Source organism: Cnephaeus nilssonii (genome assembly GCF_951640355.1).
Source record: "Cnephaeus nilssonii genome assembly, chromosome: 11".
Classification (NCBI taxonomy): domain Eukaryota; kingdom Metazoa; phylum Chordata; class Mammalia; order Chiroptera; family Vespertilionidae; genus Cnephaeus; species Cnephaeus nilssonii.
Window position 1 is genome coordinate 15,929,723 of NC_137082.1, and position 27,569 is coordinate 15,957,291.

The following is a 27,569-nucleotide window of genomic DNA, read 5'->3' on the forward strand; positions in this document are numbered from 1 at the left end:
TTTTTCTTTTCTTTTTTAATTTCTTTATTGATTAAGGTATCACATATTTGTCCTCATCCCCCCATTCCCATCCCACACCCCTCCCCACACATGCCCCCACTCCCCTGTTGTCCTTAACCGCTGGTTAGGCTCATATGCTTGCACACAAGTCCTTTGGTTGATCTCTCCCCTTTACCCCCCCTCCCCTCCCCTCCCTCTGAGGCCCGACAGTCTGATCCATGCCTCCTTGTTTCTGGGTCTGTTCTTGTTCATCAGTCTATGTTGTTCATTATTTCCCCTAGATGAGTGAGATCGTGTGCTATTAGAAATACACTTATAAGAACCGAAAATGAGACAAGCAATAATGGTAATGCTGAAAGGCAAATGAATCAGTCTGTAGTGAGTTTCTTTCTGGGCCAACAGTTCTTTTGAGACCCAATTTCAATGTCAAACAGTTCCTTATATGTACATGTCAGCCATGACATTTCAGTTCTGGATGGTGGACAAATGGTGGTAATGCAGGTCTGACCCTCTCTGGTTTGGTCCTGGGCAACCTGCAGTGATGCACAGCTGCTAACTGCTAGTATGGGAAGGCCACATCAGCGTCTTCCGTCTCTGGACTGCTTCTCTTCTGTCTTCATGGCTGGAGTAGTCCTGTCAATTCCTCTCTGTTGCTGGAATCCACATGGTCTCGGAGTTGTTTTCTGAAAATATACAAACATATACTTGACCAAAAGTTAATAAAGGAATATTTTCTATAAATTTGACTTGGGATCCTATTTCATTTTTTGCCCAAATGATTTTCCTCTGGCTTGTTTTGACACCTTGTGTGTTTTTCATGGGTGTCTTGCTTTTAGCCTTACAATTAATTTTCTAAAGTATTAATTTTCTAGATGTAATTTACTTACAGGATATTTTTCCTTACATGATATTCTTCTACTATCTCCTCCTTTTTTGATTTAAATGTTAGGAGGCTTTTGAAAATTTTATAATGTAGTCTTGATGGATTTTAAATTTTAATTTTTTGCACTATAATATTACTGTTTTAGGTTCATTACATGGTGCACAGTTTTATCATGAGATGAAGTACCAGTAAAAATTTTAGTTAACACTTTAGGAACACCTTTTTGTCCAGTACAATTAATTTTTCTAGAATATTCGCTTGTTTCAACTAGCCAATTTAAATTTGCCTGAAAACTTGACTACTATTTTACTGTCAAATTTATTACTCTAACAACAATCTTATTGTACCCTGTAAATATTAGTGGAAGGGATTATTTGCCTTCTTGAGTAGGTCCTGAGCATTCCTGGTGGTAGGCTGGATTTAGATATCGTAAACCCACTTCCCCACACCATGGGTACAAGACAACTCAAACAATTCTTGTTGGAGTGAGAGGGCAGCTGCTGTCGGCCAAGTCTCAGTCGGTCACCTGGGTCCTGATCTGAGCTGGGCATGGGAAGCACGAAGCAGCCATGGGGGCAGGAGACCTCCCTCAGAAGGGGCTAGGGTTCAGGCCCCTGCAATGTTGGGGGGGGTGAGGGTCTGTGCCCCACCTCTGTTGATCCCCAAATTCTCTCCTGATGGCCCCTCTGCGACTGTGCCTGTCTTAGGTTGTTCCTTCCCTGAGGAATCTTACCCGTCTCTGGCTAACCAGCCATCCTCCAGGGCCAAGCAGGGTGACGTGAGGTTCAGTTTTGTCTCCTTGGTAGCCTATGCCCCCGTGGCCTCCATGCCCAGCACCTGCCTTGGGATCCCCTCGCCTGCTGGCGGGGCCCCAGCACTGATCACATATCTTGTGGAACCTGGTTTCTTCTCCAGGGAGGGCTCAGTTCGCCCCACTGGGTGAGAGACAGATCCATGGTACCAGTCATCACGAGACTTCAACCTCGACATGAACAGAGAGCTCATGCAACAGCTGTGAGCAATTGAATTGTGAGAAGAGGGTCTCTCTTGGCCTAAAGGGTAAGAGGGACCAATATAGAATGCTCAGGTGCCTTCCCAGGAGGCCCTCTACACAATGAAAAGGATTAAATCCTTACATGTCCTTTTTAAATTGCTGCCAGACATTCAAAGAATTAGTTTGTAAGTTTGCTTGGGATAATTGTATATTATGCTGTTGTAATTCTAAAATATCAAGAGATGTGTTAAGTTTGTCTCCAAGCACCAAACAGATGATTTTTTTTTTTTTATCCCCAAGGGTGCAAGGAACTATTGTAAGTACTGGGGGTGATCCAAATCTGGGAAAAATTTTAATGACAGTGTAGAATTATATCATGTAAGGATATTCTTTGTTCTAGTCCATGGCAATTCCCTTTCAAACTGGCTGTCCATTTCTTTTTATATAGACAAGGTCTTAGTTACATTTTCTGCACCTCTACCGGGGGCAAGTAGTGATAGTAGTGACACCCTTTCTTTGGTGTCCACACAAGCCAGAAACCTCTCTTTAATTGTACACACAAAGGGGCATTGTTTTGATTTTGTGTCATACAAAAGGGAAGCTGGGTGGAGACCCCTGTGTATTTATACTTTCTTGCCCCACCCATGGACCTCCTGGATGACCAAGGTGTTTGGTATTATTGGTAACTACATTAGTCAGGGGATCAGCCCACGTAAAGGATATGTTTTTTTTAAAAATTGATTTGAGAGAGAGAGAGAGAGAGAGAGAGAGAGAGAGAGAGAGAAACATTGATGTTAGAGAGAAACATTGATTGGTTGCCTCCTGTACCTGCCACCACTGGGGATCGAACCTGCAACCCTTTTTGGTGTATGGGACAATGCTCCAACTAACTGAGCCACCCGGCTAGGGCTTTTGTATTTTTCTTAACTTAAAGAAAATTATTCATCTTAAAGTCAGATTTTAAGTGAGTTTAAAACCATGTTTTCAATATACTTAATTTAGTTCAACTTCAACATTTTTACCCCTTTAAAAAGTGTAGTAAACATGAACTAAAATATGGGAAACAGATACATTGCATAAGGGTCACTTTAAATATGATTTTTAAGTCGTCAGATCAGTCCTGCCTGATTATAGACAGTTTTCTAATTCTCAAAATTTCCTATGTGCATGTTAAAGAAGAATTTCTTTTTTAATTAAAAAGCAAATTTACCCCTGTTCTATGCACAGCATAACTCCAGGTGACAGTGGGAGCCTATTTGTGTCTGGATTGGGCAGAAATATTTGTAGGTTGGCACCTTAGCAAGTACATTTAGCTCTGACAACAGGTCAGGGAAGTTACACAGACTGGGCATAAGGTTTCCTCTACTAAAATTAGGAAAGCATCTGGGGCTTATCTGAGATGAATGTGGCACTTTCAAAAGAAATACATTTTGATTTGATTTTTAAAGGATGTGGAATATTTTGGCAGAGGTAAGGAACTGGGCGATTTCAAGGAAATATCCAGAATACATGCATAATATCTTGTAGGGCTGCCTATGTGACCAGTTGTAATGCTGTGTCAGACTAGAGGAAGGATTCCTAAGGAAAAGGGCAACAAGCTGATGGGGAAATGCAGAGAACTGGGGGAACTGAAGTCCGCTGGTGGCTGGGGGTGGGACACTTTGGAGGAAGTGATGTCCAAGCTACTATGACCTGAAGAATGAATGGGAGTTAAAGAGGCAAACAGGAGGAAGAGAGGGAAGGGAAAATATGTGCAAAGACCAGGAGCAGGAGATACCAGGTCGAGGAATTGGGATAATCTCAGTGGAAGAAATGTAATTCTTTTTATTCTTATGCTGTATTACAGGTGCCTGCTGAACATGCAGGTAGAACTATCTAGTAAGCAGATAGATAGGTCAGGAAACTAACGAAGAGGTCTGGGCTGACCTTGGAGATTCTGAAGCAGATGATAACTAGAGCCATGAGAATGGAGACCGAAACCCAGGCAAAGGTGGAGTGGCATAGGAGGCATAGGAGGGAGTCAGCCAGAGCGGTCAGTTGACTGGGAGATGAGCATGCGCAGATGGAGGGAGTGTGGAACATTCTTTCAAGAAATTTGTCTTTGAAAGGGCGATAAATGGGGCTGTAGCTAGAGAGGAAATCTTTGTTCAAGGGAACTTTTTTTTTCTTCAATGAAGAGTTGGAGTATTTTATGCTGATGGAGAACTGGGGCAGTAGGATGGATTGGAGATAAAGGAGAGGCAGGGTTACTACAAACACAAAGACTCTGAGGAAGAGGTGCAGAGCAGAGGTGGGACAAGTACAGAAGAACAGGAGCCCCTCTTCGCTTAGAGCTGGCAGGTGACGGAGAGGCATGGGTCTTGTGGGCACAGGTTTAGGGCATCTTGCTTAATGGGTTCTGTCTTCTCTGAAGTGCACAGTGAGTTCATCTGCTAAAAATCAGGAAAGAGTTGATGAGCTTGGAGGTTTACATAAGGAACAGTAGATTTGAAGTGGCCACTGCAGAGAATTATGGAAAGAGCTGACTCGGGAAATAGATTAGCTGTTGTACAGAGAGCTTTGTCGTCTCCCCAGTGATGCAGGACCAGCCACAGACACTGGATTGATTTTGAATCAGTAGGTTTGTTCATAATGGTAACTAACTTCCCAGTAGCTCAAATCCTGATTACAGTTGATCAAATGAATGTTGAGAAATTAATAGAAAAAAATTCAAAAGCCGTTTTTATTTTAAAATTCATTTTGTTCATAGTAATTTAAGATATTTTGTTAAAAATTGTACCTTTTCTAAATGAAGATAATGAATTCTCTTCATTGCTTGGTTGGTTTTAGACACTCATTGTAGCCTGGATCCGAGCAAACCTCTGTGTGTACATTTCTCGAGAGCTCTGGGACGACTTTCTTGGTGTGCTGTCCTCCCTCACACAGTGGGAGGAGCTCATAAATGAGTGGGCCAACATCATGGACTCCTTGACAGCAGTGCTTGCAAGAACTGTTTATGGCGTGGAAATGACAAACCTACCTCTGGACAAATTAAGTGAACAAAAGGAAAAGAAACAACGAGGCAAAGGTATTTCCAGTCTTACAGGGTAACACCATATGTCTGAGACATCAGGGAAGAAGTGTGTCTTTATACATCTAGGCAATTAATGCATGAAATTTCATAATAAACTAAACCAGCCACATAGACATTATCTTTAATGGTGGCAGTAGATTGTGTCTCATAGCATTCTGTCCCCTTAATGAAGATGATGCATTTATGAAGAGGCTGTGGAAGAAGAAGGAAGACAAAGGGGAGTAGTAGTAAACACAATAATGATGGCTAGTGCTTTGTACATATTCCTTCTCTTCACCCTCATGATCCCCTATGAAGTAGATACTACTATCCCCACGTCATGGACAAAGAAACTGAAGGCCAAGTTCAGTGATTGACTCATTCAAGATCACATAGCTAAGAAGTGGTAAAGCCAGAAATCAAAGCCAAGCCAATCCAACTCAAAATGCCACACCACATGGGAGTCATTTGGGCTTTGATGTGTTTTGGAGTAAACGCTGTTTTGATAACCTAGAATCAGACCAAGGTGAAAAACATCAGTGGTGGTTTCTTTGAGTATGACAGTTTGACAGTCCCTGTCTTTAGTCCTTCAATTAATTCACTTGCACTCCAACTTATTATGTAAAGATTTTGAGGCATCTTTTAGAAATACATGCAGTGTAAAAAGATAAACTATGTAAGGGCATTGGGGCAAAATGAACAGGTATGGAGCCACAGGCCTGGTTCAAATTCCAAAATGCATGCCAGAGAGCCTTATGTGCTTTTCAGGGAGGTGGGAAGAGGGCAGCCTCAGATTTGACTCTGATCTTCACAGGGTTACACCAGAGATAAAAACAGTCCACTTGCTTAGGTGATGTGTAGCTTTTCCTGGTCCTAAGACCTGGGAGGACTTCTCCTCCAAAAACTCATAAATGGGACATTGCTTTTCATGGTACACCCCAACCTCAACAATAGCTTTAATATGGACTGTGTTAGTTAGCTTTTGCTGTGTGACAAAACACCCCAAAACATAGTGCCTTAAAATAAGAGCTGTTTATTTAGATTATGATTTTATATGTTGGCAGTTTTAGACTTAGTTGGACAATTCTTCTGTTGAATTCACTCCTGTGTATGAAGTCAGCTAGACCAGCAATTTTCAGCCTTTTTCGTCTCTGCTACATATAAGCTAATTACTAAAATTCTTTAGCACACCAAAAAATATGTTCAATTTTTTTCCAGTCCGACAAAAAATAGGTATAATTTTGATTGCTTTACAAAATAATAATAGTTATTAACTACCCTTTTGCTCCAAAGTGACTTCTTAAAAAATCAGGTGCTTATGCTTGTATATAAGGATTTCTAGTACTAAGAATTAACCAGTCAGATGCAACCTTATTATGCAACGTGACCAATAAGGTGCAACTCTATTATATGACCTATATATTTATGGTTTAAGACTTAGCATTCACACCTGACAGCTATTGTTATGTTGGCTGTTGTCATTTTTTTTATTTGACAGTCTAAGAGAAAAGAGGTAAGCCCCCTGACTAAATAGTCAGGTTTTGCATGTTTTAAAAATTCTTGCAGCACACTGTTTGAAAATTGCTGAGCTAGACTGTGAAATCTCAGCTAAGCAGCTCTACTTCTAGGCTAGCTGTTAGCTGGGGCAAGAAGGATGCCTGAGCAATAGGTGCATTTAAAATATCTGCTTGCTCAGTTTTGCTACCAAAGTCTGTCACATAATGAACCCCAATAGTCAATATGGGAGAGGACAAAAGAGAATGTGCATACTGGAGGTGTGAATGAATTACAATGATTAATTAACCATAGGGAGTCATTAACATGGCTGATTCTTACAATATCTTCATTGCAGTCTGTGAGTGGCTTGCCAAAGCATCAATTACTAAAAGCAAGTTAGTAACAAGCAAAATAAAGTCGTTTAAGCATGTGGTATTCCAGTGGGGCAGTTTTATTTTAGTTTATATTTAGATTGTCTAATGATTTTGTAGTATTTTAGCAGCAGATCCCTTTTTCTCCCCATTTGAAGCTATACAGAGCCCTTCCTAAAAAATACATTAGGCTGGAAAATTGGGATTGAAGTGGGGTCAGGGAGCCAAGAAGTTGTGCCCTTGGCCTCTGTCTTGTGCTCGATGGCGGCTCTGAGGGCCTCTGTGTAAACCCAGGCCTGAGGACCAGGATGCTTCTAGCAGGAGCTTGGCCTCTAAAACTTTGGTTCTCAGCCCAGAAGAGAGTCTTCCTGACCAGAGGTGCCTTTCAGGATGGAGGGAGTTGCTGAGACAGGAGGTAAGGAATTTCTCAAACTAAGCACATTCCCTGCCTCCTGAAATGCTTGTCATCTACCCTCCCCCTCAGCACCCAAAATACTCTTTTCCCCCCCACTGTGTGAACAAAGAGAGTCATGGGAAAAGATGGGCTTGTCTTAGGGAGATAAACAACTTCAAAAACACTATTTTAGGGATGATACAGAAGAAATTTTATTTAATTAGTGACCATAGAGCATTCTTCTGATTTATTTATTATATTGCTTTATTCTAAAAGCAGATTTAAACATTCATTATAGAAATACCAGCCTTGGAAGCACTGGACTTGTGGAAATAAAATACACTCTTAGAGTAACTGTGTGTGAAAACAAGCCACAGGTGGCAGCCACCAGACACATTATATCTGTGCCTAAATCTCAGTGTCTCATTCTCTTTTCTCCTGTATTTCTTTTGGATTCTTGACCACTCATTTGAAATAGTTGACCAGAGCAATATGAGAGGAAAGAAGAGATCTTGAATTACAGAGCTGTAATATTTTATTGTTTTGGAGCTTCACTAAAATAAGATTTTGTATTTGTAGACTTTCATTTTCCTTGCTAATTTGGTTGTCTGTAATTAGAGAATATAGGTATAACTTTCTCTTGGGGATGTGGAGAGGTTGGTGCCTACAGGATGGAGTATTCTAAAATTAGGATCTCTGATTTTCTGATTTATGAAAATAGTTTTTGGAGCAGTGGTATAACTTCATTTAGCATTATTCTTATATTGAGAAAGGTTTATTAATATTTTTTTGTATATTGGAATGAGTACTATGAAGATATGTTAATTTTCATGAGACTGTTGGAGATTCTTGAAAAATACTTTGGCACTAGGAATTTTTAGATTACTGATACATGAATAACTTCCTAAATTATAGTATCAGGAAGTGGTACCTAATTTGCAACAAGAGAAACTGCTGATCTTCTTTCAAATAATAAAAGGCTAAAATGCAAATTGACCAAATGGCAGAATGACCGGTCGCTGTGACACCCACTGACCACCAGGGGGCAGACACTCAATTCAGGAGCTGGGCTCACAGCTGGTGAGCACAGCAGTGGTGGCAGGAGCCTCTCCTGCCTCCACGGCAGTGCTAAGGATGTCCGGGGAGCGGGCCAAAGCCGTCAGTTGGACATCCCCCGAGGACTCCCGAACTGTGAGGGGGCATAGACCAGGCTGAGGGACAACCTCCCCCCACCCCAAGTGCACGAATCTCGTGCACCAGGCCTCTAGTATATATATAAAAGCCTAAGCGACCAGCCCACTGTCCCATAGCTATGACATGCACTAACCACCAGCGGGGAGGTGCTCAATGCAGGAGTGGAAACCACAGGCATGGAAACATGGAACAGACTGATGAATCTCAGAGGAAAGTGGGGGAGAGGGAAGGGCGGGAAGAGATTAATCAAAGATCTTATATGCATACTAAAGACACAGTGCATGGATTCGTGCACCGATGGGGTCCCACAGCCTGGCCTGTGGGGATTGGGTCGAAACTGGCTCTCTGACATCCCCTGAGGGGTCCCGGATTGCGAGAGGTCGCAGGCCAGGCCGAGGGACCCCACCGGTGCATGAATTCGTGCACTGGGCCTCTAGTTATATATAAGTGTAGGTCTGAAATTTGCTGAGCAACATAGGCTTGAAATGAATAATAATGAATTCAGCCTTTAGATTCTTTTTCTTGTCTTATCCTTTATCAGGCTGCGTTCTAGATTCTCAGAAAGGAACCACTGTGGGGAGATCCTTTTCTCTCAGCTGGCGGAGCCACCCAGATGTGACCGAGCCAATGAGATTTAGGAGTGCCACCACATCTGGGGCACCAGGAGTTGAGAAAGCAAGAAATATCGTTCGCCAAAAAGCAACTGGTAAACATTTATTTAAGTATTTCCCAAATAGTTGCTATCTAAAATGGATTTATAGGAATAAAATGTTGTAAAAGTTGTAAAATACTACTCAGAAGTTAAAAGCTAGACCTTTTGTTAAATGAGATTTCTCTGTATCTTTTTAACTTTCTGTTCTGGTTACTTTCAAAACACAATTTATCGTATTTATTTCAAAATCCTTCATTGTGAAAAGGATTTAATATTGAGTGAGATGTTAATTTTGAGTGGAATATTTGTGCAAAAGAAATAAAGTAGATATTTTTTTGAACTTTAAGGAAATAGAGTCTTAGTAATCACACAACTAATTGCATTATTGTTGTTGAACATGTGACTCTAGAGAGAGTATGGCATCTTGTTCCAGCAACAATAATAATGTACTTAGTTTTCAGGACTGGATGGAGACATTTAAAGTTCTTGTATCTTTGGAAATTTGAGTTTTGCATTCCTATAGATGTTGTACTTAACAGCCAGTTAGAATGAACAAGAACTTTACCAAGAACCCCAATTAATCCGACTGTTTTGCTATACTTTACTCTTAAAACAAGAAGAGAAATCTTCAGAAAGTAAGCTTATATCCAGTATTTAATAAGAACAAATAAAATACCCACTCCCCCGTGACTTTGTAACTTAAGTTTAAAACAAATTTATCTGAGTTTCCTGTAGTTTTTCACATCCATACCCCATAATACCATACAACTGTAATACACGTTGACTGCAGAAAGTTACAATATCCCCCAGTCATAAATCAAAGATTTATTTACACTCAAATAATTTTCAGTGCTTAGTAAATAAAGGTTTAATACAGATGACTTAGAAACCTGTTGGAGTTTTATGAAAATATACCTTAACTCTAACTGGGTCATACTTTTATGCTGTAGCATTTGTTGGTAATTATCTCCTTCTTTATATTCACCTCTTACTTAACGCCTTTCTCTTTTCCTTTGTCTTCTCTTGTAAGGAGAGTTCCTATTCCTGGTAACAGGCAACTTTTAGGGAGGCCTATTCACTGCTTTCTTTTCTCATCTCACCTCCTTAAACTCTATCACTGGATTTTTAAAAGAAAGGGATAGGAGTAGAAGTTTATGACAAAGGTGGCATCATGCCTGCCTGAGCTGCCCAGAACTCCTGCAGTCCCTCACAACCCTTGAATTCTATGATAATAAAAGTGATCATTCAAAACACTTTTTAAACTTTAGTCTCACATTTTTATGAGCAGTAAATTATTGAACATTGCATGTTTCTTATGCGACTACTTGATCAAAACACAGCTGTAGAAGAGATTGCATCATAGTTTTTCAATAGATATTTTAGACCAACAATATGGTAGAGGCAACAGTACATTTTAGAAAATCCTCATCACATTTATGCCAGTGAGGATCTGTTTATCGGTGTCCTCGGGTATCTGAAAAACCATGGTATTGCAAAAATAAGAACTTTTACAAAAGCATATAAAGGTATTTGCAGAGTACGTCACTTAAAAACCATAAACCTGGCCTCTGTGGGGTTAATTAAATTAAAAACACTCAAAACCATAACCTGTAAGAGATAGTGAAGATGAGAACTATTGAGTTGGATATAGCTATAATCTTTATGTATTTTACATATGAATTTCCTATTTTATGTTACATTTTTAAAAATTAAAAATTATAAAATTGTAAATCTTTTTGTTGCCTATGAAAGCAGTGGTCTTTGAAGATTTTATTATATCATGCTATTTTACAAAATTAATCTACATAGTCTAAGTATTAGTGGTTTTACACATTTCTATTATTTTTACATTGTGTAATAATTCAACTTTTTATGTTGTAAAAAGGCCTAGAATATTTTTATGGTAGATTTTGACTTGCGTAGAGTCCACCTTTTAATGAGAGAATAGTAAGCAGCTCTTGAGGTTAGTTTTTGCTGCTTTAAGCATTGAGATATTTATGTGGAAGACACACTTGACAGTGATTTTTTTCCCAGTCTCGGTAAGAGATTAATTGAAGATTATTATGTTATGATTTTCCCCACAGACTACTATAAGTTTGAGAAAATGTCAGTGACGGTGGCAAGAAGGAACTATAAAATGAAGAATTGCAGAGTAGGGAAGTGGCAGTTTAACAGGGACTAGTGCAAGGTAAAAAGACTAGGAGGGAGAACCTTACAGAATTATACAGTAAAAAAAAAAAAATTATAAAGTAAAACTTTGTTACTGAGTGTGAATAATGCTAAAATTTTAGATGTTTAAAATGAGTGATCAAAGCAAGTCAATTTCTACACAAAATAATTTTTCTATATTTTATTATTTCTGAGATATTTAAGTGATCAGTTTTGGGAAAATGCCAATCATTTGATTCATAAGAGGAAAGCTTTTTAAAACAACACTCAAATAAATTTGTCTCTGACATTGAGAGATGAACAGATCTTTTAGGAAATTTCACGTCACTCAATTTGATGTTTACATGGAAGTCGTTTTCACTTAAATATTATTTTACACATTTGTGAATTAAACTTTAATTGCACTGCAGGCAATCCTTTAGAACTGAGAATTCTGATCGCCATGGGATAGGGGGAAGGACAGCAAAGTATAAAGTTTGTCTCACTTTTTGCAAGTGTGTCACTATCGTTTGTAGTTCTGTTTCATTAATGTTAAAATCATGCAAAATAGCAAAATAGCAGGTAAGTCTTTGTATTTTGTTTTAAGGATAAACTGATTTTACTGATGGTGGTTTCATATATATATATATATATATATATATATATATGAGGCATATTCTCTTCCTGTGTCCATCTGTTTTCTCAAATTTGAATAGCAATATATAGAAAACATAAGAACACCATACAGTCTGTAATAGGAAATTATAGATTTAAGAAGCATGACGTGTTGTAAAAGGATGGGTTTCATGGAGATTTTTCTCTTTTTCCATTTATCAAATCTTTTAATTTTCAACTTGACTTTTATGTGTTCTTAAGCTGTTAGGGTATTTAATTTAGTAAATGATTTGCTTTTGAATACATTCAGCTCTCAGTGAAGCAATTTTTGAATTATGTATTATTTATAGGATACTTTTAAGCTTAGGCTAGATTTTCTCTCTCTCACTGTGGTTTTTTGTTTGTGTTCTTTAGGAAGGGAAAATTGATTATAATGTCTGCCCAATTAAATAAACAACCAAATGTGAATTTGATACACAGCAGAAAACAAGGACAGACTAAACATATAAAGCATTCTAAAATAAGATTGGTTATTTGTGAACTCTCCATTCTCCCATGTCATCAGAATGACTGAACGTCCTTTGTACTGACTGCCTTTCAAGTTTAAAGTGATCTCCTTTAAATACAGAGTGGGGCAAAAGTAGGTCTGCAGTTGTTCCTATGGAAAATAGTACAACAATTAATAATACTATAAGAATAAACTGCATACTCACAACTGTAAACCTACTTTTGCCCCCCTCTCTATTTAAAGAGAGCCCAGAAAAATGATGATTATAAGAAAGAAGTGAAAGATCCTGATGTTCTTCTGACATAATTATTACTTTATCTTTCCTGGAAGCTAAGAGAAGCCAGTCTATCAACAACTGTGTCCAACTTTCTGAGGCTTTGCCTGCCACTAAAAGCGTCCCGCTCCTCCTTCACACCGTGAGCGCTCTCTTACCTGGTCTCTCTTACTCCTCTTGCTCTCACAGGCTGTCAGGTACTGTAATGCTTTCTCATGTGTCTGTCAGTGTTCTGGGCGTCTCCTGCTTGCCTCCAGGCCTTGGTTCCTTTGTTAACATCCCCACATCACATATGTGCGCCTGGGCATTGCACTGTGTGCTTATTTTCAATGAATATTAATAGTTCTTTACATGTAGTTAAATGTTTAGTAGCAATTAATAATCAAGAAAATTTCTGTAGCACTACTGGTCTTTGCATTCCCAGTTAAGAAGGATAAGAGGATTGTTTTGGCCCCTAGTTGTTTTTTTTTGTTTATTTGTCTTATAATAAAACAGAGGTGTTTTATTATTTTTATTTTTTAAATATATATTTTTATTGATTTCAGAGAGGAGGGGGGAGGGGGAGAGGATCATTGATCGGTTGCCTCCTGCACGCCCCACACTAGGGATCGAGCCCGCAACCTGGGCATGTGCCCTTAACTGGGAATTGAACCCTGGACCCTTCAGTCCACAGGCCGACGCTCTGTCCACTAAGCCAAACCTGCCAGGGCTGGCCTGTCATTTTTAATGGAGAGAAACAGTAATGCCTCCCTCAGCATACCTTCTACACAGTGCCAAAAAATGGAAGGAGATTTTCTTAAAATTTTATAAAACATTTGAGCATGTCAATGTTAGAAAAATTATACAGACAAGACTTCCTTGGAGTTAATAAATCGTAATCACATATAAAGTAATGATCAGTTTATGCGGATTCATACTGAGTATTATGATTTGAGTAAAAAAACAACACTGCTAAAAAGTGATAATTTTTCAAACAAAAAAAAAATTTTTCCTGAGCTTTAGCCAATTAAAATTGAGTTTAGCTGCATGTGGTTTACACACTGTGTGTTTTCTGGTTTACTAAAACATTATAGATTTGGGGCATAACAAAAGGATTTACTTAGCTTTACAGTCTAAGTCTACCTCTTTTTTCAATGTTTCTAAGATGAACTGGGTCTTCTTGCTAAAGAGGGAAATATTTCCATGTTCTTTTTTATTTTCAGAAAGATGGCCTTATACATTAGTATTTATTTAATACTAGAGGCCCAATGCACGAAATTCATGCAAGGGTAGCCTTCGCAGCCCCAGCTGCCTCAGCCCTCACAGCTCCGGCTACCTCATGGCCCCGCAACCCCGCCCCACCCTCCTTTCCGGAAAGTCATTCTGCCGTCCAGTCTAATTAGCATATTAGCTCTTTATTATAGAGGATTGGCTATGGCCTAATTGTGGCTTTCTATAGCACTAAATCATGTCATACTGTGGCTTAGCAATGCATAATTAAAGCTTAATTCCCCTGATGAGTATGTAAAATATATTATTTAATTTATAGGATATGAGAGCAGAAGATAGATTTATTGAGAATAAGGACTATGGTTCTTAGAAAAGTCTTTTTCTCTAGTAAATACCTGAGGTGAAAGACATTAAAATGGTACCTGGGAAGATGGGCACCGTTCATTTAAGTTAATGTACATTAGCTGCTTGATAACTTGGTTTTCAAAAAATATTACTACCTAGAGTTGATTACTGAAGTATTTAAAATAGTTTTGCTTTCCATTTGGCTGATCTACACCCAAAAGAAAATTTTTTCATGGTTTAAAGTTATCTTTTTTCACAATCCATTTTTCTCCCCATATTATTTCATTTACGTTTTTACAAGTTTGTCCGGAATATATTCTCAGAAGAAATCTCTTCCTGTTAGTCATATCATTTTGGAGACATTTCTCTCATTCAGTATTACATTTTAGTTTACTCAGATTCTTGATTCCCATATATATGTACACTGTTCCAACAGACGTTAAATATGACTTAGAGCAGCGGTTCACAACTGGAGCAGTGCCACTGACATCCAGTGGATGGGAGCCAGGGATGCTGCTAAACATTTACAATGCACAGGACAGCCCCCACACAAAGAACTATCTGACCCGAAATATCAGTAGTGATGAGGCTTAGAGACCCTGATTTAAAGTGAAATGAAGTGGGCCAGTGGCGGGTGTGTGTTTCCCTGTCTTTGGCACTCTTATGCCTGGTTTTTTGGCACAAAGGGTAAAGAGACTTTGCAGTATAGTGACTTTGAGAACAATCTGCTGTGTGTTCTGTTTAGTCTGACTACAGTAGTGAGTTCCTCCTTAGTCTGATGCCATTTGTTCTTCACTATTAAAATGATGCCATTGTCTTTTTTATTTTATTTTTTTACAATTTTCAACCCATTTATTTTTGTGTGTGAAATGGTTATTACCAAGTCTATATAAGCTTAGGATTCCACTTAAAAGAAGTGTTTTCATGAAAGCCTTCAGAACTCAGTTGTATGTCCTTTATCAGGGAGTAGCACTGAATTTGGCATAGGACTTAGGACCTTATTTACAGCTTCCAAGAAATCCTCTCAGTAGCTATTTTTCACCATGCTCTGATGGCAAACGTACCAGCTTCTGTGCAGACACTTTTAATCTCAGCATCAGTGCTATTTGGACACAGTCACACTAATTATTCAAATCTGGTACCTCTTTCAACACTCATTTAATGTGCATAAATTTTAAAAATGATCAGGTAAGCTAAATTCACAGGTATCTAAAGATATCATTAGATATCTTTCTATCTAATCTCCCTGGTCACATCAGTGCTGGATTCAAAGTGTCAGGTCTTTTAGTGGCCATCAACACTTTATTTATTTTCTTATTAAATTTATTGGGGTGAGATTGGTCAACATCATATAGGTTTCGGGAGTGGGTTTCTATGTTACAAGATCTGTAATGCACAGTGTACCCACCACCCAAAGTCAAATTTCTCCTCTCACCATATATTAGGACCCCCTTCTCCTCCCATCCCTTTCCCTCTGCCAGCCACCACACTGCTGCTTCTGTTCACGAGTTTCAGTTGTATATCCCACATATGAGTGAAATCATATGGTTCTTAGCTTTTTCAACTTATTTCAGTTAGCATAGTATTCTCAAGGTCCATCCATGTTGTTGCAAATGGCAGTATCTCATCCATTCTTATGGGTGAGTAGTATTCCATTGTGTATATGTACCACATCATCTTTATCCAGTCCTCTATCGCAGGACACTTTGGTTGTTTCCAGGTCTTGGCTACTGTGAATAATGCTGCAGTGAACATGAGGGTGCATATGTCTTTGCAAATACATGATTTGTTGTTTTTCGGGTATATACCCTGGGTCATATGGTAGCTCTATTCTTAATTTTTTGAGGAATCACCAGACTGCTTTTCATAGTGGTTGTACAGTCTACATTCCCACCAACAGTAAATGAGGGTTCCCCTTTTTTCCACAATATCTCCAACACTTATTATTGCTTGTCTTGTTGATAATGGACACTCTAACAGGTGTGAAATAGTATTATTAAAAGAGATTGAAAAAGACACAACAAAATAGAAAAACATCCCGTGTTCATGGATTGGAAAAATCAACATAGTTAAAATGGCTATATTACCATTTTAATGCAATCCCCATCAAAATCTCAATGTCATTTTTTAAAGAAATAGAATGAGAAATCATCAGATATGTATGGAACCACAGAAGACCCCAAATAGCCAAAGCAATTCTGAGAAAAAAGAACGAAGCTGAAAGTATCACACTATCTAACTTCAAATTATACTACAGAGCTGCAATAATCAAAACATCAGCTCTTGAATGATTTGATCCTCAAGGATCAAAACCATCCAGCTGATTGATCATTTCCAACATTGTTCTCTGTACTTCATTGTCACCTCCAGCACTGCCATTAAAATGAGCCCCTCCAATGTCAATTTCATTAAAGAAGGTAAGGCAGGATTTTTTTCCCCTGGCCATTTCAAAGACCTCTTGAACCATTTGTGTCCCCTCACTAACGTATTTCTGTACAGGTTCAGATCCAGTAACTCAAATGAAGCAACTGTAAGTTCTATTAGCAACTGCCCCAGCAAAGAGTGTCTTGCTTGTACCCAGTGGACCACAGAGCAGCATACCTTTGGGAGGCTCAACACCAAGGTTAACAAACCTCTCTGGGTGAAATAGAGGGGTTTCAACTTCTTTTTTTTCTTTTTTTTAATTTATTTTATTGATTTTTTACAGAGAGGAAGAGAGAGGGATAGAGAGTTAGAAACATCGATGAGAGAGAAACATCCATCAGCTGCCTCCTGCACACCCCCGACTGGGGGTGTGCCCGCAACCAAGGTACATGCCCTTGACCGGAATCGAACCTGGAACCCTTCAGTCTGCAGGCCAACGCTCTATCCACTGAGCCAAACCGGTTTCGGCGGGTTTCAACTTCTTGAAGTTTCTCAGTCTGTTTCCCCACATCACTGTATGTGACATCAGGTTTCCCCCTCTACCTGAATCATGGTAACTGTTGGGTCAATCTTGGGAGGCAGTGGAATGTGAATTTGAAACTTATTTCTGTCCACACAAATGTTCGGTAGATGCTACCTGATCACTGAGGTCCACCACAAACTCGGCTAACTGCTTCACGTTGATAATGGCCTTCGGGTCCTCTGTATCAGCATTGATTTTATTTGAACATCTCACAAACCACAAAGGCTGTTCACTCTAGACTGTTTACTTATCTACAGCCAAATATCAGAGTGCTGGTGGGGTCAGGCCAGTATCAGACTCTTTTTTTGTTTGTTTTGTTTATCCCATATAATAATTTTTCTTTATTATTAGCTGTCATCATTTTTTTTTTCCTTGTTTAAAGTATTACAAATGTCTCCTTTTTCCCTGATTGACCCCTCCCTGGGCACTCCCAGCCCCCAGGACAAGCTTCCACCGCCCCAGTGTCTATGTCCATTGGTTATGCTAATATGCATGCATACAACTCCTTTGGTTGATCGCTTACCCCCACCCTCCCCTGCCTTCTCTCTGAGGTTGGACAGTCTGTTCGGTATTTCTTTGTCTCTGGACCTATTTTTGTTCATCAGTTTATGTTGTTCATTTTGTCCCACATATGAATGAGATCATGTGATATTTATCTTTCTCCGACTGGCTTATTTCACTTAGCCTAATGCTCTCCAGGTCCATCCATGCTGTTGCAAATGGTAAAAGTTCCTTTTTTTTATAGCAGTGTAGTATTCCATCGTGTAGATGCACCACAGTTTTTTAATCCACTCATCTCCTGATAGGCACTTAGGCTGTTTCCAAATCTTAGCTATTGTAAATTGTGCTGCTATGAACATAGGGGTGCATATATCTTTTCTGATTGGTGGTTCTGATTTCTTGAGATATATTCCTGGAAGTGGGATCACTGGGTCAAATGGGAGTTCCATTTTTAACTTTTTGAGGAAACTCCATACTGTTCTCCACAGTGGCTGCACCAGTCTGCATTCTCACAACAGTGCACAAGGTTTCTTTTTCTCCACATCCTCGCCAGCACTTATCATTTGTTGATTTGTTGATGATAGCCATTCTGACAGGTGTGAGATGGTACCTCATTGTTGTTTTGATTTGCATCTCTGGGATGATTAGTGACTTTGAGCATGTTTTCATATGTCTCTTGGCCTCTTGTATAGCCTCTTTCGAAAAGTGTCTATTTAGGTCGTTTGCCATTTTTTATTGGATTGTTTATCTTCCTTTTGTTAAGTTGTGTGAGTTCCCTGTCAATTTTAGAGTTTAAACCCTTATCAGAGATGGCATTGGTAAATATGTTCTTCCATGCAGTGGGCTTTCTTGTTGTTTTGTTGGTTTCTTTTGCTGTGCAGAAGCTTTTTATTTTGATGTAGTCCCATTTTTTTTTATTTTCTCCTTAGTTTCCATTGCCCTAGGAACTGTATCGGTAAAGATATTGCTACGACAAATGTCTGCTATGCCTTCTTCTAAGATTTTTATGGTTTCCCGTCTTATGTTTAAGTCCTTTATCCATTTTGAGTTTGTTTTTGTGTATGGTGTAAGTTGGTGGTCTAGTTTCATTTTTTTTTCAAGTATCTGTCCAATTTTCCCAACATCATTTATTGAAGAGACTGTCTTGACTCCATTGTATGCTCTTGCCTCCTTTGTCAAATATTAATTGAGCGTTATGGCTTGTGTCGATTTCTGGGTTCTCTGTTCTGTTCCACTGATCTATGTGTCTGTTCTTGTGCCAGTACCAGGCAGTTTTGAGAACAGTGCCTTTGTAGTATAGCTTGATATCTGGTATTGTGATCCCTCCAACATTGTTCTTCTTTCTCAAGATTGCTGCAGCTATTCAGGGTCTTTTTTTATTCCAGATGAATTTTTGATGAGTTTGTTCTAGGTCTTTGAAGTATGCCGTTGGTATTTTAATGGGGATTGCATTGAATATAGATTGCTTTGGGTAGTATGGACATTTTAATGATGTTGATTCTACCAATCCATGAACATGGTATATTCTTCCATTTGGTCATGTCTTCTTCTATCTCTTTTTTCAGCATCCTGAAATTTTCTGAGTATGGGTTCTTTATCTCCTTGATTAAATCTATTCCTAGGCATCTTAATTTTTTTGTTGCAATGGTAAGTGGGATTGCTTTTTTAGTTTCTTTTTCTGTGAGTTCATTATTGGTGTATAAAAAAGCCATAGATTTCTGGGTGTTAATTTTGTATCCTGCTACATTGCCAAACTCATTTATTAGGTCTAGTAGTTTTTTGATGGAGTATTTGGAGTTTTCTAGGTACAATATCATGTCATCTGCGAATACGGACAGTTTTACTTCTTCTTTTCCAATTTGGATGCCTTTTATTTCTTCTTCTTGTCTGATCACAATGGCTAGTACTTCCAGTACTATGTCAGACAGGATTGGTGAGAGTGGGGATCCCTGTCTTGTTCCCGTTCTTAGGGGAAGTGGTTTTAGTTTGCCCGTTGAGTATGATGTTGGCTGTGGGTTGTCATATATGGCTTTTATTATGTTGTGGTATGATCCTTCTATTCCCACCTTGCTGAGAATTTTTATCAAGAAAGTGTGTTGGATTTTGTCAGACGCATTTTCTGCATCAATGCATATGATTATATGGTTTTTATCTCACAGTTTGTTTATGTGGTGTATCATGTTTATTGATTTGTGGATATTGTACCATCCTTCCATCCCCGGAATAAATCCCACTTAGTCATGGTGTATGATCTTTCTAATGTAATGCTGGATTCAATTTGCTAGAATTTTGTTGAGAATTTTGGCATCTATGTTCAGGAGGGATATTGGCCTGTAATTCTCTTGCTTTGGATTGTCTTTATCTGGTTTTGGGATTAGGATAATGCTGGCTTCGTAGAAAGAGCTTCGAAGTGTTCCTTCCTCTTGAATTTTTTGGACTAGTCTGATGAAGATAGGTTTTATTTCTTCTTTGAATGTTTGATAAAACTCCCCTGTGAAGCCGTCTGGTCCAGGGCTTTTGTTTGTTGGAAGTTTTTTTTATGACTGCTTCAATTTCTTCCATAGTTATTGGCCTATTCAGATTTTTTTATCCCTCCTGGTTGAGTTTTGGAAGGTTGTATTTTTCTAGGAATATGTCCATTTCTTCTAGGTTGACCATTTTGTTGGAATAAAGTTGCTCATAGTATTTTTTTTTACGATTCTTCATATTTTTGTGGTGTCTGTTGTTATTTCTCCTCTTTCGTTTCTGATTTTGTTTATTTGAGTCCTCTCTCTTTGCTTCTTTGTGAGCCTGGCTAGAGGTTCATCAATCTTATTTATCCTTTCAAAGAACCAGCTCTTGGTTTCATTGATCTTTTGTATTGCTTTTTTGGTCTCTATGTCATTTATTTCTGCTCTGATCTTTATTATTTCCTTCCTTCTGCTCACTCTGGGCTTTTCTTGTTGCTCTCTTTCTAATTCTTCAAGTTGCAGATTTAGATGGTTTATTACCAGTTTTTCTTGTTTTTTTGAGCTAGGCCTGTAATGCTATGAACTTCCCTCTCAGGACTGCTTTTACTGTGTCTCAAAGATTTTGGATTATTATGTTTTCATTGTTGTTTGTTTCCAGGATGTTTTTTATTTCCTCTTTGATCTCTTTGGTAACCCACTCATTGTCCTCCTAGTGTTTGACTTTTGTGATTGTTTTTACTGTAGTTGATTTCTAATTTTATGCCATTGTGATCTGAGAAGATGCTTGATATGATTTCAGTCCTCTTGAATTTGGAGAGACTTTGCCTGTGTCCCAATATGTGGTCTGTAGTTTTGGGGTGGAATGTTCTAAAGATGTTTATTAAGTTCATCTGATCTAGTGAGTCGTTTAGGATTGCTGTTTCTTTGCTAATTTTTTGTCTAGAGGATTTATCCAGTGATGTTAATGGGGTATTAAATTCTCCTACTATGATTGTATTGCTGTCAATTTCTCCCCTGATATCTTCCAGAAGTGTTTTTTTTTTTTTTTTTTTTAATGTATTTGGGTACTCCTGCATTGGGTGCATATATGTTTACCAGAATTATATCCTCTTGTTGTATCGATCTCTTTAGAATTAAGAAGTGGCCTTTCTTGTCTCTTGTTATGGTCTTCACTTTGAGGTCTATTTTGTCAGATATAAGTATTGCTACCCCAGCTTTTTTTTTTCATTTCCATTTGCCTGATAGATATTTTTCCATCCCTTCACTTTCAGTCTGTGTGAGTCCCTTGTTCTGAGGTGGGTCTCCTGTAGACAGCATATATATGGGTCATGTTTTCTTATCCATTCAGTCACTCAGTGTCTTTTGATTGGAGCATTTAATTCTTTTACGTTTAATATTATTATTGATAGGTACTTGTTTGTAGCCATTTCTGTGCTTTATGCCTGTTTTCCTTCCTCCCTTTCTATTTCTTCTTTTTACAGCATTCCCTTTAGCATTTCTTGCATTGCTGGCTTTGTAGTGATAAACTCCTTTAGCATTTTTTTTGTCTGCGAAGCTCCTGATTTCTCCTTCAGTTTTGATTGATTGTCTTGCTCTATAGAGTATTCTTTGCTTTGCATCACTTTGTATACTTTACTCCATTCCCTTCTAGCTTGGTGTGTTTCTTTGAGAAATCATTTGTTAATCTGATAAGGGATCCTTTGTAGGTAACTCTCTCTCTTGCAGCCTTTAAGATTCTCTTTTTGTCGTTAACCTTTGCCATTGTAATTATGACATTGCTGAGAGTTTTTTATTAAGAAATGGTGTTGGATTTTGTCAAATGCTTTTTTGCGTCAATTGATATGATTATGTGATTTTTGTCTCTCAATTTGTTTATGTGATGTATCACATTTATTGATTTTTTCATCATTATTTTACTTTCTCATTTTTTATTTTTTGCCACCCTTTTCTTCCTCACTTATCCCCTTTTCATCCTGTTACTCTTCTGTTCCTGCTTTAGTTTTTCTCTCTCCTTTCTTTTTTCCCCTTGTTAAAAATTGATCACCTATGGATATGTTTTCTATTAATTTTTAGAGAGAATGGGGAAGGGCTGGAGAGGCAGAAACATTGATGTGAGAGACACATCAATTGGTTGTCTCCCATATGCACCCTTACTGGGGCCGGGGATGGCACCTGCAACCCAGGTATGTGCCCTTGACTAGAAATCGAACCCTTAATCCTTTGGTGTGTGGGCCGATGGTCTAACCACTGAGAAACACCTGCCAGGGCTAGTGTCAGGCTCTTTAATATGAGTGAGCGCATTAATTTTCTTGAGAGGTTGTTGAATGTCATCTTCAACCTGCTTGATCTTCCCAGATTCATTATACAAAATGTACTGAGTACATACTTAGTACAAAGTGTGAGAAAAGGCCAAGAACTGTATTTATACTCACAAATCAGGAAATTAGGATAGGTAGAATTTCAATTTCTTTTTTCCCCACTGTATCACTTAACAGTCAACTGCAGGAATAGCTTAGGGTACTAGTAGCACAACAGTTCTCACAGCACTTTTGCCAATCTGACACATAGATAGGTAATGGCTCTGACCATAAGTTTCAGCAATCTCACCCTCATCCAGAGCTTGGGTGGGCTTGTCGTCCTCATCCTCTCCATTTTTTCTCTGATTGACACTGAAGTAATTGGCAATTTAGGAGATCAAACTGCCTCAGCTCTGTAGTAATTATACAGCCCATGCCATTGTCTTGTGGCTGTTCTGTCGAGAGACTGAGCGGCGAGCATTGCATATCAGTCCTCAGTCTTAGATTGTACTTTCTCTACTGGTCAACACACTAGAGTCTTAAATTTGTGCTTCAATTTAAATCCTAGTGTGTCAGCATATCTTACTAACCTGTTGCTAAATATCTAGACCAGGGGTCCTCAAACTTTTTAAACAGGGGGCCAATTCACTGTCCCTCAGACCGTTGGAGGGCCGGACTATAGTTTAAAAAAACTATGAACAAATTCCTATGCACACTGCACATATCTTATTTTGAAGTAAAAAAACAAAACGGCAAAAACACTCGCATGTGGCCCGCGGGCCGTAGTTTGAGGACGCCTGACTAGACTCTAGATTCTAGAGAAAGGTATATTTACCTATACATAATATGCAGACCCATTTAATGTTGACGTTCTGTCCACAAGTTTTTTACTACAAAAATGATTGCTAATTTTTTTAAATCAACATTGCTTGTTTTTTATATCTATATATTTTATTGATTTTTTACAGAGAGGAAGGGAGATAGAGAGTTAGAAACAACGATGAGAGAGAAACATCGATCAGCTGCCTCCTGCACACACCCTCCTGGGGATGTGCCCAAAACCAAGGTACATGCCCTTGACCGGAATCAAACCTGGGACCCTTCAGTCCGCAGGCCGACGCTCTATCCACTGAGCCAAACCGTTTAATGCAACATAGCTTGGTTTTGTTTCTAATCTACCCACCAAATTGTGTTAATATAAGCATCAACACAAAAGAAAATTCCTTGCCTTCAGCCACTATGATTTCTCATTCTGTCCCTTTGTGACTGTTTATTTGGCTGCAGCAGAATTTTGGGAAAGTCGCAACCACCTGTAGGCCATTAACATGAATAGCTACAGAAGCAAACGTGGGAGGTGGAACTGACAGATCCTGCGATTTCCCTTTTTCTCTTTTGTGGAGACAATTCTTTGCAGTTGTTTTGCAATCTTACTGCTTTTATATTGGGATATTTATCAGTCTATAGCAGCGATTTTCAACCTTTTTCATCTCATGGCACACATAAACTAATTACTAAAATTATGTGGCACACCAAAAAATGGATTTTTTGCCAATCTGACAAAAAGATAGGTATAATTTTGATTCATTCACACTAAACTTAGACTTTTGTTGTGTTGGCTGCTGTCATATTTTAATTTGACACTCTAAGGGAAAAGAGGTCAGTGCCCCTGGCTACATAGTCAGGTATTGCATGTTTTTTTAAATTCTTGGGGCACACGGTTTAAAACCACTGGTCTATAGTGCTTACAGGTCATGCACATGGTCGATTTTCTTTTAGGAACATTGTAATAGCAGTAATTAGAGAACCTGTGATCTTCCCTCATCTGAAAGAGACTCATGGGACCTAATCGAATGCCTCACTTAGCTGCTTCTGCATCTGGTTTTCAGGCTCCCAGGTAGCACCTCTGCGATGGTCAGGAAGTGCTATTGTCAGGTGCGGGCTGACTCACCTTTGGGCCTTCGGGAAACATCAAAGTGCTGAGTTGGTTTACATCTCTTGTGCTTTTACAGGGGCTGATTGGCATCTGGTATTGTGCGCAGTGCTTTAAAAGATAGGAAGTTAATATAAATTTTGCTTATGAAATCCAGAATATTGGTTATTGGGGAATAAGTCTTACTCATTCTTTGAAAAGTGGTCAGATGTCTGGAATAAATAGAAGTTTCTGAAGAGCTTACACACTTAATTTAATGACGCTGATTCTTCTCTCAGTGGGAAAAATGAAATTAAGTAATTCTTATTTGATCAGTTTTCTGGCGTTTTGAGTGGAACTTTAGAAAGCAATGGTATTGTGTAACATATCCTCAAGAAGCTAGAAAGTGCATTTAAAATTAGGGCTATTGGGTTAGCTATGCTTGAGAGGAAATTAATAATATGGAGAATTTGAGGTAGAATTTAGTTCTTTGAACTGATTCAAACAGAAATTGTGTTATATTTAAAACAATGCATTAGGACTCCCAGAATTTATAATATAATTATAGATTTTTTTCTATTTTGAATATAGGATAATTCTTTTTTTAAAAAATATTTTTTTATTGATATCAGAGAGGAAGGGAGAGGGAGAGAGAGATAGGAGAGAATCATCGATTGGCTGCCTTCTACATGCCCCTACGGGAATTGAGCCTGCAAACTGGGCATATACCCTGACCAGGAATTGAACCTCAACCTCCTGGTTCATTGGTCGATGCTCAACCACTGAGCCACGCTGGCCAGGCTAGGATAATTCATCTTGATATTTCCATATCAGTGTTAAAATGGTTTTAAATATATTATGAAAGAGTAATTGCTACAACAGATACTGATGGGAGCAGCTTTAATAACTTCAGTTGCTCTTTTTTAAAAATAAAAGGCCAGTAGAGGGAGCTCAAGAACTGTTTAGTTGTGTGTGTTTAAGAAATGCATCAAGAAAATGTTTTTGGTGTTGATTTCTTCATTTATACAAAACATATATTGATTATATACTTAGTACAAAGTGTGAGAAAAAGCCAAAAAATGTATACTTACAAATCAGGAAATTGGGATAGGTAGAATTTCAGTTTCTTTTTTTCACACTGTATTCCTTCACAGTCAACTGCAGGAATAGCTTAGGGTAACAACAACACAACAGCCCTCACAGCATGTTTGACATAGTTATTCTCCCCTTCCTCCCCATCCTCATCCTGGATGCTCCCACACTCACCACTTCTGGTGATCTCTACAGGCTTGGACTTTCTCCATCTGAGAAGCCCCTACCAACAGTTTTACAAAAATAAAGTCTTAAGGTTGCATCAGGCCTGACTGTTGGGAAGGCAGACCAGCTGGTAATGGCAGGCTCTTCATCCGTCTGTTGTGCCGTGGACCAGTGGGGACACTTGAATTTGGAAGCCACGGTGCTGTGGCTGAATTACATCCCACCAGATGGCAATGTTCTTTATCTTTAAAAAGAAGCTGCCAGTGTTGGCCCAGCTCTCACTTGTCTGCTCATTGTCCAGAAACCAACATCTACCAGTTTTTGGCATTAAATTTAAGTGACTAAAACCCACTCTTCCTACTACCCATAAAAACTGGCACTTGCCAATTGTTTTTTAGAGCATTATGCAGCTCTAGGGCTCCCTCTGCTGATACTGGATTAACAAGTAGATTCATTAACAAATATAAACTCTCCCCAGAAGGTTTCAGAGTCCTGCATAATCAGAATAAACAGTGCAAGAAGAGAGCCAGAAGGGGCTGGTTGCACGGAGCTATCTGGCTTCTGTTGCCTGATGCTGCAGAGCCTGGAAATAGGCCCATGGAAAGGACTAGTCCGTGCTTGGGGGGGTGTGGGTAGGTCACAGATAGGTATGTAGGTCTTGTGTTTCTCTGGGGGCAGTGAGCAGTTCTTGGTTGTTCCAGAGAAAAGCAGAGACATCCTGGAAAGACAAAGCTTTAATGCGTTTGTCTGCTCCTATACTTGGCTTTCCTTTGTTTTTACCCTCAGTTCAGCTTCCTTTCAGTGTCTGAACTTAGACTGTGGCCCAGTACCCTGAATTATAAGTAAAGGACCACACAAATTTCATAGGTTTGAGGTCTGGTAACTTGTATCGGTGTCCTTTAAATGGAATTTTTATTTGGGTAACATAAGTAACGTAGCACTCTTTTGTTGAAATCCTGTCTCACATGTAGAATCTTCCTACATACAACTTCTTGGTTAGGGTGAACCAGAACTTTGGTTCATGGCTCAGGTTAAAGGCTTATACAGACGCTGGCACACCGACAGTGAGTCTTGTTTCGGGTAAGGAATTGGTTGATATTGCCAGGTAAGATGACACAGGCTGAATTTTGATCAGTTGCTTCTTAGAAGGAGTGAAACTTTAGCTAATTTAACTTTTGGAAAATATGCTGTTATAGTTATGTGGACGGAAAGTTTCATGACTACTAGTATGTGAGGAAGTGTGGAGTCTGGTGAGGGATGTCAAGGTGAGGTTTACACGCAGAACCACATGGTGAGTCCTGTAGTGGGGGTGCCCAGGCAGTATGGGAGGGGGAGGAGGGAACAGGTGTGCCATTAACATGGAGGAGTAAGCAGCGGGAGGCAGACAGCAGGTGCCAAGTGGACTAGGGTTACTGGAGACTAACAGGAGCGTAAGAGCCCCTTGTGTGGCGTCAGTCTGTGGGGGTGCGATCATGGAGAGCCTTGTATTCACTGTGAGGAGCAGGGCTTGACTGCACAATGTTGGAGGACGTCAGATCTTTGTTTTAAAGGGGCCTCTTTGGGGCCACATAGAGGATAGATATGAGGGTGGTAAGAAAAGGGGGACAGTGACCAGTTAGGAGATTATTAGAACAACCAAGGCAAAAGATGTTGCTATACCAAAGCTGTAGTTCTAGAGAGAGAAGGTGGTGTGATCTTCCAGGGCCTTGGGTTGTCTCTGGAGATTAAAGTGAACTGTAACAGTTTAGAATGAGCTAGGAGGGCACTCATTCTCTAGAGCAGGGGTCCTCAAACTTTTTAAACAGGGGGCCAGTTCACTGTCCCTCAGACCGTTGGAGGGCCGGACTATAGTTTAAAAAAAACTATGAACAAATTCCTATGCACACTGCACATATCTTATTTTGAAGTAAGAAACAAAATGGCAAAAACACCCGCATGTGACCCGCGGGCCTTGGTTTGAGGACGCCTGCTCTAGAGCAATGTTGTTTGTAGTAATGCTAGATGAGATTATCAGGTGGTCAGTACTCATCTGTGGTTTTCTACTTTATGTCATATATGTATTGATTCTCTAA

The 27,569-nt window shown here is 39.1% G+C and overlaps 1 protein-coding gene and 1 pseudogene across 5 annotated transcripts in view; one reads left to right on the plus strand and one right to left on the minus strand.

Moving 5' to 3' along the window:
- The window catches only part of RALGAPA2 (Ral GTPase activating protein catalytic subunit alpha 2), a 294,639-nt gene that overhangs the window by 89,476 nt on the left and 177,594 nt on the right, over positions 1-27,569 (plus strand). For 2 of the 4 annotated variants that reach the window (XM_079784885.1, XM_079784886.1), the window contains exons 15-16: positions 4,707-4,944; positions 8,927-9,091. In XM_079784885.1, the coding sequence (XP_079641011.1) occupies positions 4,707-4,944; positions 8,927-9,091 (403 nt within the window). Of the gene's footprint in view, positions 1-4,706; positions 4,945-8,926; positions 9,092-12,638; positions 12,780-27,569 lie in introns of all 4 variants that reach the window. The other 2 variants (XM_079784888.1, XM_079784887.1) reach the window with 2 other exon arrangements.
- Positions 15,099-24,354, minus strand: LOC307107397 (26S proteasome regulatory subunit 7-like; annotated as a pseudogene). The gene is made up of 4 exons: positions 24,280-24,354; positions 17,036-17,317; positions 16,439-16,797; positions 15,099-15,449 (listed from the first exon to the last, which is right to left on the minus strand). The product of its transcript is annotated as a 26S proteasome regulatory subunit 7-like (transcript).